Below are 13701 nucleotides of genomic sequence, written 5' to 3' on the forward strand. Positions count from 1 at the left end.
GTATGGATGTGTCCCATCTGTTCCCCTGTTCGCCCGTTGATGGACATGTGAGTTGATTTCAGTTGCTGGCGATTATGAATAATGGGGCTGTAGACAAGCCTTGCTCTGGACACGTGTTCTTTTCTCTCGGGTAGTTACCTGAGAGTGGAATTGCCCGGTCATGTGGTAAGTGGATGCTTATGTTTTCAAGAAACGACAAAGCTGCCTTCCACAGTGCTGTCCCGTCTTGCATTTCAGCAGCTGTGCCTGGCATTTCAGCTCTTCCACATTCTCACCAATGCCTGGGATTGTCAGGCTTTGAAAATTTGTCATTCTAGTGCATTTCCCTGTTGACCAGTGATGCCGAGTATATATGGTTTTTATTGGGGAATTGGGGAGGGGAACAGTGTTGGGGAAGTGAGGAAGGGGAACATCGTGTTTTTCCACGACCCATCAGTTCCAAGTCAAGTTGTTGTCCTTCAATCTTAGTTGTGGAGGGCGCAGCTCAGCTCTAAGTCCAGTCACCGCTTTCAGTCTAGTTGCGGGGGAGCTCAGCCCACCACCCCATGTGGGAATTGAACCGGCAACCTTGTTGCACACAGCCATCCGGCCACCCGGCCGCAGCTCACGGCTGCTCAGCTCAAAGTGCCGTGTTCAATCTTAGTTGCGGGGGGGCATAGTCCACCATCCCGCACGAGTGTCGAACCCGCAACCTTGCTGCTAAGCACACGCTCAGCAGCAGCTCAGCTCGGGCACATCTCACTGGCCCATGTGGGAATCAGGCTGGTGACCCTGTTGCTCAAAAGTTGTGCTCTTAAGCAACTGAGCCACTCGGCCAGCCCCTGAATATCTTTTTATATGCTTATTTAGCATCCACATGTACCTTAATATCTTCTGCCCATTTCAAAAAACATTTTTGTATTTTGTAAACTCGATATTGAGTTGTAAGAGTTGGCACCTCTTTTTTTTCTGGTCAGGATTAAATGAGAGTTGGATTTTTCTTGGGGAAACAAGGTTACCTATTTGTTCAGGATTCCACAGGGCAATTTCTTTTCTCTCAGAACTGACTGCCATGTGTTTTCCCGGAGGTGGGAGAATAGCATATTATGTGTGTGTGACTTTCTCAAATGCCATTATAGCTGCAACCCAGAGGAGTCTGTGGCTTCTTCGCTGGTCACTGAGGGTGAGATGGAGCCAAGAGTTCTCAGTCCTTCCATAAGAAACCATGTGTCTCTCTGCCTTTTTAGGTCTGGGGTGTTTTGGCAGAGAGTGGCGTGGATAGGACCCCTAAGGACCCTGAAAGGGGGTCATACAGATCCTGGGGGGAGGGGAGAGTGTGTGTGTGGGGGGTGCTCTTGCTGCCAGGGTCAACATGAAGAGGTTTGAAAGGAGTGTTGAGTGCACGAAGCAAGAAGGCAAATGGATGAGAAGTTATAAGCTGCTGCCACGCACTGAAGGTCAGCTGGCCTCATCTGAAAATGGACACTATAAGACCTCAGCCTTATGGCTTTTCCATATAATGGAAAGCGCCCTGTGTGGTACCTGGTGCTTAGTAGGTGCTTTGAAATGTTAATAAGCAGATGCCAAGGAGAAAGTGGAGGAAGGCCTGTGCTTGGGGGGCAATATTCTTCCCTTCAAGTAGGGAAGAAAATGTTTTAAAAATTTGTCGCGAGCCTCTCTAGCAATCTGGCGGAAACTCATAAACCTCTTCTGAACATGTTTTTAAATACATAAAATAAACTATATGGGATTACAGAGGAAGTAAATTGTATTAAGAGAGCTATCAAAATACTAAAAACGAATTGGTGATGTAGTAACACACGCCCTTAGTTATTATTGCATTAACAAGGTACTCCGTTAGGTAAGTTAAGGTTTAATTCTATTTTTTGAAAACAAGGCGGCTGTTGCCCAGCTTCGAGGGGTCGTTAAGCTGGCACATGCCCAGGCAACTGTGATTGTTTCGATGGTTCCATGTGCTGAGAAGCCCACTTTGCAAATGGGATGGCAGCTTCTTTATAGCTGGCTTCTTGAGGCGAGGGTGGGCTTCTCTCCAGGATCATCAGAATTCCCTGTGCTTTTTGAGTTAAACTCAGTTGTGAGAACCTGGGATCCCACTGTGGGGGGCCCAGGGCCACCAGGCACAGAATTGACCCAAGTTGGCCAGTCATGTCACCCCAGGTCTGTGGGCCGAGGACTTGGGTCTGATAATGACTGTGGTTTGAAAGGAGTGATGTGTGCAAGCCATGTTCCAGGTACGTGCACACCTGAGGAGTGATATGAAATGCCTTTGAGCTCTGTGGTGACCACGTTTTAGGCTCTGCAAGTCGACGGGATGCCCTTCACTTGTGATTGAAGGACATGCTTGCTTTTAGTTAGAAGTTAGAAAAATACAGGTAAGTTGTTTACAAACCATCCAGACTCATGAGACCCCTTAGTCTGGTGTCATCCTGATCCACCCTGCCCACTCTCCCCCCAGCAGAGGTTTGAGCACTAGGGACCCCACTAACACCTCTGCCCTTGCTGACCACTGTCCCGGGTACTAGGACAGCCGTGGTGTGACCACAATGGCTGCCAGTCTTCAGAGCCAGATCCACTTGAAGCTGGAAGGGGCTTTCAGACCGTCCTGTCCCTCACTGTCATATTATGGTTGGGGACGCTAAGGCCCAGAGAGGGGAAGGAAGTTGCCCAAGGCCTCACAGCATGCGGCCAGCAGGATAAAGGCCCTGTGCCCGGTAGGGTCAGAGAGGTTTTAGGGGGAGAGATGCAGACTGAGAAGCCTGGGGATCCCAGGGTTTCACCCTCCTGTAGACATTATGGAGGTCGCCTTTCAAAGGATACTGTCCTTCCCCCACTCCTGTGGACTGCAGCTGTGCGCATTTGTGTTGTTTCCCCGCTGCCCTTACAGGGACCAATGTGGAGCTGTGGACCCGTGAAGGATGAGCGTAGCCACAGCTGGAGCTGTGTGGGAGGTGACAGGGGAGGGACAGAGGTGTCAGGCTCAGCCCAGTCGGAGCAGGCAGCGGGAGCCAGCTGTTCCCCGGCCATGCCCTCCTTTGAGACAGCCACCCGTGTGTGTTCGTGGCGGAGGCTGTTATCCCCCATGCAGCCTTGGCCCAGACTGCTGAGAGGGGTCTGGGAGACTTTGGTGAACTGTACCGGAGGCCTGCCATGGCAGGTGAAGTGGAGAGAACTGGAGAGAAGGTTCTGGCTCTGCTGTCCACTAGCTGAGGGTCTCCTCTGGAGCTCCTCACCCTCTCTCTGAGCCACCTGTGTTTCTGTTTAGGAACAGAGGCTTGTTCCCTCCACCTTTGACACCCCACTCCCCCCAAAAAAAGTGAGAGAGAGAAATTGGACAGGGTGTGAAGAGTCATGATGGGGCTCTTATAAACACAAGGTGTGCTTGTTAACAAAACTGTCATGCAGCTTCTGGGAGTTTTCAAGGATGACAAGGCTGGACGGGAGGGAGGGAGAGAGAGAGGAAGCCCTTTCCAGGTTGGAGAGGGAGAGGGACGGGTGGTGGTTTGGGAAGGTTCGGGGAGGGGCAGTATGAGGCTAGTCGTTCTCTCTAGGTGGCTCTGGGGAGAGGAGCCTGAGTACACAGCCGTGGAGTCGGGGGCCGGGCTGGAGAGCACCCGGTTGGGATCAGGGAGTTTGACTCAGGTTCTGGGGGAGAAGGGCACAGTGAGCTCAGCCTTCAGACTGACGTGCCTAGCCCCTGACTCCACTGTCCACTCCCTGAGGTGCTGCTGCAGGTTATGGGAGGGCCGCAGCCGGGTGGGGGAGTGTGGATGGTTGGAGCAGATCGTCCCCACTCACGCAGAGCAGCACAGGTGCAGCTGAAGGCAGCTAGAGGAGTTGCTGTGTTCTAAGGACTGCCGTGCTTGTCCCTGTACTTCTGCAGGGTGGACCCGTCTCAGGGTGCAGGCGGGGGTGAGGATTGGCAGGGCCTGTTGGTCCCTCCCCCTCCTGATCCTGGACCATTAGTGCCATGGGGATCTAGCGGCTGCTGGGCTCTCAGAAAGGCCTGTCTCCCATGTCTGGGCCCCGGAGCCAGTCCTCCCCACATTCTTTAGCAGCTCTTAACAGGTCTCCCAGCCCGCTTCCCCAGTCATTCTCTTATTTGTTTTAAATGAGCTTTAACTCAATGTTCAGAAGAGAAAAATCAGAAAATGCAGAGAAGCACAAAGAAGAAAGTAAAAATGATCTGTAATCTCATCCCTTGGTGATAACTCACATTAGCATCTTGCTGGGAATCCTCCCAGACTTATCTCCTGATACACTTTCATGAACTGAAATGGTACTGCGGCCTGAACTTGCCTTGCAACCTGCTGCTTCCAGTCCTGTTTCCGAGATGTTGGTCCACATTGGTCGTATGGTACTTTTAATGGCCATTGAACACCTCAGATATGTCCTATCATTTATTCAACAAGTCCCCTGTTATTGGCTGGAGGTTGTTGCCAGTGTCTTATTATAAACAACACTGCCCTTGTAGCCCATTTTTGCATGTATCCTCATCTGTTTCCCAGGAGAGAGCTCTCCATAAGGATACCCGGCATGTCTCATGTGGGGCAGAAGCTTTGCCTGTTGGTTGATGATGTTGAGGTTGATGTTATTGATTGTCAAGTTCAGGGCCTGGTGCTTTCACTGGACCCTTGATTTGCTGAGAGCTCACCTAGTTTGGACTTCCCTGGCCTAATTCTGTGACAACCATAGCTAGGATGTCCTCCTGCATCCTGTTCCCATCCAGATCCTTTACACCCAAACGTGACTTCCCTCTGCACCTGCTTCTGGTTCTCCCTCAGGTCTCCTACTTCTAGTTTGGAAGGCTTGGCCTCCATGTGGCCTGACCCAGTCACCTGGAGCCCTCAGTCCCTGCCTGGTGTGGAGGAGTAACCCCTTCCTAACTGTCATAGTTTTGCAAGAAGATTGCTGTGAGGAGTTGGGGGCTGCGTCTTTATGTCTCTCTATGTCCATAACCCCCAAAGCGCCCACAGAGGGCCAGGCACACAGCAGGCACTTGGCAAACATGTGGTGGGTGGCACACCTACCCCCTGTCTTCAGCTACAGGGTGAGCTGGCCTTCTCTGGGCCTCTGACTTTGCATCTGTACGTACAGTGGGTGTGAGGGGTGGACTAGGTCCCTTCCTGCCCTGGTTTCCCCCATCCCTTCCTTGACCACATGTCCTCTCACCCCACAGGTCTTGGATCCTGAGGCTGCTGGCTGACTATGGGTACGACGGCCAGCACAGCCCAGCAGACGGTCTCAGCCAGTGCCTCCTTTGAGGGACTCCAGAGTGGCGGCACAATGGACGGGCGGCACTCACTCAGTGTCCATTCCTTCCAGACCACGGGCTTGCACAACAGTAAGGCCAAGTCCATCATCCCCAACAAGGTGGCCCCCGTCGTGATCACGTGAGTGTCAGGGGTAACGTGACCATGTCCCTAGAAGACATGGCTGGGGGAGCTGCCTGGAGGGGTGGTGGCATACAGCACTTAATGCCTACAAACCATTTTCATAGATGAAGACACTGAGGCCCAGAGAGGTTAAGCTGTTTTTCTGGAGTCACACAGCAAGCTGGTGGCAGAGACTCTGTCGTGGGTCTCTTAGCTTATGTTACTTACTATGTCCATAGTGCCAGGGAGCGTAGAGAAGGAGGAGGGACTGGGGAGACACGCTTGGAAATAATTTTTGGCTGAACATTTTCAAAGAAAGTTTATATTCTTAGATGCATAAAATTTAGATTCATTTTTTTTCTACAACTAGTAATTATGGTTGGAAACTGAGGTTAACACCAGGCCAGTAAAGGGCCTTGGGCTGAAAAAGCTAGAAGCTGTTTGTCAACTGTCCTAATGAGGTCCTTCAGGGACATTCCCGGAGGAGGCTGAGGGTTTGTTCTGGCACCATATTTTGAGAGAGACCTGGACACACTGCCTCCAGAGGAAGAGGGTCAGGAAGGGTTCCTGTAATCCTGTCTGTCCCGTGGAGCCCAGTGACTGAGCAGGTGCTGGGGAATCTGAGGCCAGGAAGATGGAAGGCGCATTGGATCCGTCTCCTGGGGAGTCAGCAAGCCTTGTCTTACATTGAATCTGCCCACCGTGCTCCCTGCCTCTGGGCCCCACAGGACACAGGAAGTAGGACACAATGGGTTAAGAATTAAATATGTTCCACACATAGAAGTTCGGCAGAGAACTAGCAGATGGGGCCTTCCGTGTAAGGAAACCTGAGGGTGGGAATGATAAATCCGGCCTGCTGGCTTTGGGACCTGACAGGAAAATTATAATCATAATACATTACTGGGCTCATGATGAGGGGAGGAAAAGAGATGTTATATAAAAGAGTCTTGATCTGTAATCTCTCTGTTAGAGATGAGGAGACTAGGTTTGGGCCTGGAGGACAGTGTTGGCGACATGTATCCTGGGCCGTGCTCTGTGACCTGGGGCAAATCTGTTCCCTCTCTGGGCCTCAGTTTCCTTATCAAGACATGTGGGGATGATGTTCAGAATAGTTAACTGAGTGGTGTGGTTCAGAAAAGTCATGGCCTGCTGTAAAAACCCACCATCATGCTACTGTGCCCACCTCCTGGAGGCAGCCATGAGCACAGTCCTCCTTGGGTTGTAGTGTGTTTGAGGTAGAAGGGACCTTAGAGATCATTCAGCACAGGGGTTGGCAAATTCTATCCTATGGGTCAAATCCAGCCCATCATCTGTTTTTGGAAATAAAGTTTTATTAGAACACTGGCACTCCCATTCACTTACCTATTGTCTGTGGATGTTTAACACGTAAACTGCAGAGTTGAATAGTTGCAACAGAGACTGTATGACCCACAAAGCCTCAAATATTTGTAATCTGGTCCTTGCTGACTCCTGATCAGAGGCAAAAGCTGACCTAATACACAAACTGAGTTTTGGGGAGGTAGGGAGATTTGCTCATCATGGCCTATGCAGTGAGATGGGAGCAGACCTGGCAGAGGGGAACCCAGGTCTCTTGTCTCCTCAGCTACTGCCCCACCCGCTCCACCACCCTGCCTTGCCTCAGGGCAGTTCTTTTGCAAAGAGGATCATGACACCAGATCACAAGCTCTGGGAGGCTGAGTCTTATTCATTGTTACTATCAGCACAGAAGCTTCCTATGTCTTGAGTACACAGACCTCCCCCTGGTGTAGCATCTGTAGAAACCTGGATTTATACCCATGGGTTTTATTTGAAATGGTTTTGTGTGGAGGTAAGACTACTCCTAGTAATAATTTTATTGATAAGCGTTTACTGTGCCCAAGGCACTGGGTTGTGCTCACATTCATTAATGCACTGAATTCTACAGCAGCCCTGGGAGGTGGGAATCACTGGACACAGAGCTATAGAGAAAGTGAGTAACTCCAACAGCATGGCGTTACCAAGCGGAGGTAGATCACGTCCAGGCCAAACGGTCCCAAAGCCTGTTTCTGAACCACCTCACTCTGCTGGGGGATTGTCAGTGTGGGCGTTGTTCTCAGAGCCAATCTGATGGAGAGACCATCCAGGACCAAAGTAACCCCGGATAGAAGACCTTACACAAGACAGAAGCTTCTCACACATAAAAGTTAAGGAAGTGCACCAGTCTGGTATGGCTGCTCCATGATCATCAGCCAGGCTCCTCTTCTCCTGTTACCCCACCACCATCAACATCTACTTCCTGCCATCACTTCTGGATGCTAGCCAGGGAAAAAGAGAGAAGGGTAGAAGGCACACAGCTTCCTTTTAAGGGAATGGCCAAGAAGTTGCCCACGTCACGTTTTCTCACACCTCATTGGCCAGAACTTAATCACATGACCATACTAGTTGCAAGGGAGGCTGGGAAATGTAATCGTCAGATAGATGGCTCAGTCCCAGTTCTGGGGTTCTATTGCTGACGAAGGGGAGAGTGGATATTGGGATACAAGGGGTAGTCTCTGCTACAAATAGGTAGCCACATGGGTGGGAGTGGGGTGGCCCTGCTGTGGGGTCTGGTGAGGGTGGGGTCGACCCTGGCTATGGAGGTTGCCTGACTTGGGTCTCGGTCTGCCCCCGGCAGGTACAACTGCAAGGAGGAGTTCCAGATCCATGATGAGCTGCTCAAGGCGCATTACACGCTGGGCCGGCTCTCGGACGCCACCCCTGAGCACTACCTGGTTCAGGTGCGGTCAGGCCCTCTGCTTCCCTCCCTCATTTGGCCTCTCCCCTCCTGTCATCCTTCCTCACAGGTTCTCTCCCTTATCTCTTCTGGCTTTCCCTACTGTCCCCAGTCTTTGTTTCTCTGCCTCACCCCAACCTCTGGTGTCCTAGTCCCACTTTCCCTCACCCCCTGGTTTCCTAGGGCCCGTTCCTTCTGCCCTGTGGAGCCCCTGCTGTTCTTTATCCATCTATCCCCTGCCTAGCCCTAGCCTACCCACACCCCATCCCTCACAGCACCAGGGAGAACATAGATGGGGACAGAAGGCCGCCAGGCACCAGACTGCTTCCCCCAGGCTGGGGACCTCCCTCCCCTTCTTTTCTGAGGTTCCAAAACTTCTCTCGCTTAGCTATGTTTTTCTTAAACCTTAAAAATCTCCCAGGAAGGAAATCCACAAAGACAGATGACTTTTCATCTGTCTCGTTCACTGCTGTAGCCCTAGGCTCCAGACAGTGCTTGGGAGCAATGCCGGTGCTCAGTAAATAGTAAGTGAATGAACGATGCATGCGTAATTGACGATTAAACTGTATTTGCTGAAAGAATAGCTGGAATTTCTGGCATCTGGAAGAAATTCTGTCAGCAATGTCCATGTGGTCCTACTGGAGGCAGGGGGGTGGACAAGATGACCTCAGGGTTCCTTTGTACCCAGGAGTGAACTATTCTGGTTCCCCGACTCTCTCCTGATCCCCAAATAGTGTTTTTCTCCTCTTCTGTTCAATCTGTTCACTCCAGCTGGGGAGAGGAGAGACCTACTTGTCCTTAGGGCCCTAAGAAGGGGCTAGCACAGTCTTCTTCTAGTTGATTCCTGCTGCCCTAGCTCTAACTCCCTACGTGGGCCCCTTCTCCATGCACTTCCTCTGGGAGTGAGGGTCCTTTGTCTTTCTCCCAGGGAGCTGTGGGCTCACCCTACAGCCAGCTTCAGTTTCCTGTCCCAGGAGTGCCCCTGTGCTCTCCTTCTTCAAGGCCTGGCTCAGATGCCACCTTCTACATGAAGCCTTCTCAGATTTCCACTCAGGGGTTGTCTTTCCTTTTCCTGCACTCTGTGACACCCTTCCCAGGATCACAGATGGTTACGTATATTATCTGTTTTTTCTGTGAACTTATAGACAACTTGAGGACCATGTCCCATCTCCTGCTCCCTGTCCCCTGGGCTCTGGGACAGAGCCCCATCTGTAGAAAATGTCCCTGAGTCATCTGAGTGACCCCCTGTGGCTCTCCCACTTCCAGGGACGCTACTTCCTCGTGCGGGATGTGGCTGAGAAGATGGACGTGCTGGGCACTGTGCGGAGCTGTGGGGCTCCCAACTTCCGGCAGGTGCGGGGCGGGCTCACCGTGTTTGGCATGGGGCAGCCCAGCCTCTCAGGTTTCAAGCAGGTCCTCCAGAAACTCCAGAAGGACGGACACAAGGTAAGCATGGTGACTTCCTAGGTAGGGGCTAGACCCTTAAATCGGGAAAGGGGCTCCCTGGAGGGGCAACTTCAGAGGCCCTGGAGGAGTCTGGTCACAGGATCGGGAGGGCGGCTGGCAACCTGGACCCGGCCCTACCAGGCCTTGCGTACCATGGTGGTCATCGTGGTCAGTGTGGTTGGGAAACGCTGGGAATGTTTATTGCATCATTCTGTGTAGACAGGGAGCCCCAAGATCAGAAGCCCTTCATACACCCCACTCTGAGAACCTCAGAGGAAGCGAGGAGGGTGACAGGGTGACAAGAGGGGCCAGGTCATAACGAGAGAGCCACAGGATGATGATTACAACTAACATTTACAGCCTCATATTAACCCTATGATGGTGGGGCAGTTATTTCCCAATTTTATAGAGGAGGAATCCAAGGCTCAGAGAGGATAAGTGACACAGCTCATGAGTGGTGTCCCAGGACCCAAACCCAGACATCTGGACTCCAAGTGCCTGCTTCTGTCCTGCCTGCTGTTGAAGTGGGGTTTTGAGTGTCTCCAGGACAGAGGCTGAGGGTCCACTGTGATTTCAGGCTCATTGCAGATCCCCAGTGTCCGATTTGACCTGGGGCTAAGATGGGGAGTCTTTGAATGAACCGTAGTGGGGTGGGGGTGTTAGCCGTGTGGCGATTCCGTCTTCCCAGCTTGACTGCAGGTTCCTCCAGGGTGGGGTCTGCCCACATATCTCCCTCTGTCTGGATGGTACACAGTGAATGAATGATGACATGGTGGTAGTGAGCATTCATTTCTTCAGCTGATGTTTTTCAAGCACTTGATTTATCCAGGGCTCAGTGCTAGGAATTATGGGGATATGAAAGCGACGGATACGATTCTACCTGCGAGGAACCTGTCGTCCATGAAGGGAGAAAAGATGTATTCATTGATAATGTTACCACAAAGTGGGAATTCACACTACGAGATTCAGATGAAGGACTGTTGGCCCTGAGAAGGGGGAGGGTCAGGAGCAGGTGGCATCGGGCTGAGCTTTGCTTCTTGGGTAGGATTCAGGCTGCAGGGACAGGCTGGGGTGATAGGCCCTTGAGGAGGGGGAGCGGCCTGCTCAAAGGCCCAGAGGTGGGGTAGTGGAGCGGGAGCCCATGCCCGGCAGTGGCGATGGCTTCCTTCCGCCTTGGGCTTCCGGCAGGAGTGTGTCATCTTCTGTGTGCGGGAGGAACCTGTGCTATTTCTGCGTGCTGATGAGGACTTCGTGCCGTACACACCTCGAGACAAGCAGAGCCTTCATGAGAACCTCCAGGGCCTTGGACCAGGGGTCCAGGCAGAGAGCTTAGAGCTGGCCATCCGGAAAGAGGTGAGGGCCACTGGTATGGATGGGAGGGCCCCGTCCCTGATCGGCCTGGGACCCCAGCTGAGTTGAGATCCCAGCCCACAGCTCAGCCTTGCTCTCACTGGCCCGTACTCACCCACTTGAGTATCTGCCCTGCTTGGGTGAGTGGCTGGCTGCAAGGCCAGTTCAGGGGCAGCCCGAGGAAGGACTTCCTATTCTCGACTCTGTTCGCCTCTGCCCCTTTCCCACCCTGCTTGTTTCCCTCCATACTCCACATCCTTATTTAGAAAGGGGTCTGGTGGAGTGAAAACAGCACTGGACTAGGAGTCCAAGACTGAAGTTCAGCCTTCTGTGAGCTGTGAGGCCTGGGGTGAAGCATTTTTCTCATGGACCTCTGTCTGTTTCTGAGGTCCCTCTGTCTTCTTCCTCCACAAGATTTGTCAAGGTCTCTGTGGCGGTTGTGTAAATAGAGTGTGGGGGTCACAGTGCCTCCCCCATGAGACTGCCACGGGCAGGAACCAAGGCTGCACGGTCCGCTGGTCATCTCCCCATCCCCCTCCCAGGCTTCCTCTCTAGCTCCCAGCTGTCCTTCTGTCTGGCAGCTGAATTCCTGCTGCCCACTGGGCAGAGCCCTTCCTACCTGGCCCCATTGTGGGCCATGTCAGCCTATGCATAGATGGCTGCCCTCAGGATTACCAGGGCATGTAGAGCAACCCTGGCCATGTAGTTCCCCCTGGAGGTGAAGCAGCCTCTCTGTGGCCTTGTCACTCCAGAGGTCAGCTAGGAGGGCCGTGAGGGACCTGAAGGTCCGTCATGGCCCTCTGTCCCCCACGCCTCCATCTAGATCCATGACTTTGCCCAGCTGAGCGAGAACACATACCACGTGTACCACAACACTGAGGACCTGTCAGGGGAGCCCCACGCCGTGGCTATCCGGGGTGAGGATGATGTGCACGTGACCGAGGAGGTGTACAAGCGGCCCCTCTTCCTGCAGCCCACCTACAGGTACCCAGGGCCAGTCCTGCGCAGGACCTCAGGGTGTTGGCCGTGGTGCTCGCTCTGGTCCTGCTCTCTGCTGTGGCCTCGGTCTCACCAGCTGTAGGTGGGGCTGAGTTCCCCACACCTGTCTCTCTCATGGGAATGCAAGGGTAGGGGATGCCCAGGGTGTGTGGCCTGTCTGATGGGCTGCTCCCCCTCACCTGGCAGGTACCACCGCCTGCCCCTGCCAGAGCAAGGGGCCCCCCTGGAAGCCCAGTTTGATGCCTTTGTCAGTGTCATCCGGGTAAGTGGGGGTGGGAGGGTGGTGGGAGCACAGAGGGTGTGCAAGGGCCTGGAGAGTGGGTCTGTGTCTAGGTTCTGTCTCCATGGAGATGCTCAGGGTGGGCGTGGCCTCTGGGTTTCCTCAGAAGTGCTCATTCTGTGTTATATATGGTGTCAAGTGTGTAGGGGGTATGTGCATGTGTGTATGGAGGTTGTGTGTATACACACCTGTGTCTGTGATTGGGTTATGCATGGGATATGTGTATGTGTGTGTGTGTGTGTGTGGGGGTAAGTATTTGTACATTCTCTGATAAGAGAGCCCAGTCCTGGACTTCGGCCCTGACTGAGCTGCTAACTTGCAGTGTAATCTTGGACAATATCCTAACCTCTCTAGACCTCAAGTTTATTTCTTTACTGGAGCTAAAAATTCTTACCCTCTATATTCTTCCACTGATATTTCCTGAGTCCTGGTGGTGTTTCTCTCCCAACCCCTTCTGGAGGTCACCTTATTTAATTAGCATCTCACAGGGGTGTTAGAGATGGCCTTGTCCCCTCTGAGTAGTTCTCACTTTCAGAGCTAGCTCTGTGGTCTCCTCCAGGGTCTGGGAAGGTGGCAGGGCCTGGGCACCAAGGGGGCAGGTGGAGCAGATCAGGTTGTGGGGTTTGGCAAAAGAGGCTGAGTTGCTGTTTGGCTTTAACTTGCCGCAAACTGTGGGGTGGGGGTGGACTTATGTCATGACCCCTCTACCCCTACTTAGTCCTTAGCCAAGGGGATTTTGGGTCACGCTGTTACATGGTATTCATGGTCCTTCCCTAGGAGACCCCCAGCCTGCTGCTGCTTCGAGATGCCCGTGGTCCTCCCCCTGCTCTCCTCTTCAGCTGCCAGACGGGTGTGGGCAGGACCAACCTGGGCATGGTCCTGGGTACCCTCATCCTGTTTCACCACAGTGGGACTGCCTCCAGGCTGGAGTAAGTGGCGTGGGTGGCTCAGTGCCCCAATGGGCTGCCCCAGTATGCTGGGGACATAACCAGGAGCTCAGAGTCAGAGCTAGAAACTGGGCATCTGGGGTTCATTTTCTGGCTTACCCTAGACTTGCTGGGTGACCTGGAGAAAGTCACTTGACCTTTCTGGGCCTCAGTTTCCCCAGTGGGGAAAATGCCCCATGTCTCCCCGATCTTGATTTCAAAAGGAAGACTTGGACCCTGTAACCTGGTGCCTCTCAGCAGCTGTATAAATGGGAGAGTGTTAACAGCAGGGCATCCTAGAGGCCTTTGGGAGTACTGATTATGCCACTGCCTCCTTCCTTGTTAGGCCTGCCCCCTCGAAGACCAAGCCGCTGTCCATGGAGCAATTCCAGGTGATCCAGAGCTTCCTCCACACTGTGCCCCAGGGAAGGAAGATGGTGGAGGAGGTGAGCAAAAGGGCTGGGCAGGGAGCTAGGGCAGGAGCACTGCAGGGGCATTCACTCCCCTCACTGGTGAAGTCTTCCTCCTCCGCCAGTCATTCATTCTCTCTCTCTCTCTTGCTCTGTCTGTCTGTCT

The 13701-nt window shown here is 52.9% G+C and overlaps 1 protein-coding gene across 2 annotated transcripts in view; it reads left to right on the top strand.

Moving 5' to 3' along the window:
- The window catches only part of PALD1 (phosphatase domain containing paladin 1), an 88634-nt gene that overhangs the window by 44456 nt on the left and 30477 nt on the right, over positions 1 to 13701 (top strand). For both annotated transcript variants that reach the window (XM_019626210.1, XM_019626217.1), the window contains exons 2-9: positions 5177 to 5390; positions 8026 to 8128; positions 9391 to 9570; positions 10759 to 10923; positions 11744 to 11904; positions 12106 to 12181; positions 12977 to 13128; positions 13472 to 13571. In XM_019626210.1, the coding sequence (XP_019481755.1) occupies positions 5206 to 5390; positions 8026 to 8128; positions 9391 to 9570; positions 10759 to 10923; positions 11744 to 11904; positions 12106 to 12181; positions 12977 to 13128; positions 13472 to 13571 (1122 nt within the window). In that variant the 5' untranslated portion in view covers positions 5177 to 5205. The remainder of the gene's footprint in view (positions 1 to 5176; positions 5391 to 8025; positions 8129 to 9390; positions 9571 to 10758; positions 10924 to 11743; positions 11905 to 12105; positions 12182 to 12976; positions 13129 to 13471; positions 13572 to 13701) is intronic.

The sequence above is a fragment of the Hipposideros armiger genome, unplaced genomic scaffold (genome assembly GCF_001890085.2).
Source record: "Hipposideros armiger isolate ML-2016 unplaced genomic scaffold, ASM189008v1 scaffold_15, whole genome shotgun sequence".
Lineage (NCBI taxonomy): Eukaryota > Metazoa > Chordata > Mammalia > Chiroptera > Hipposideridae > Hipposideros > Hipposideros armiger.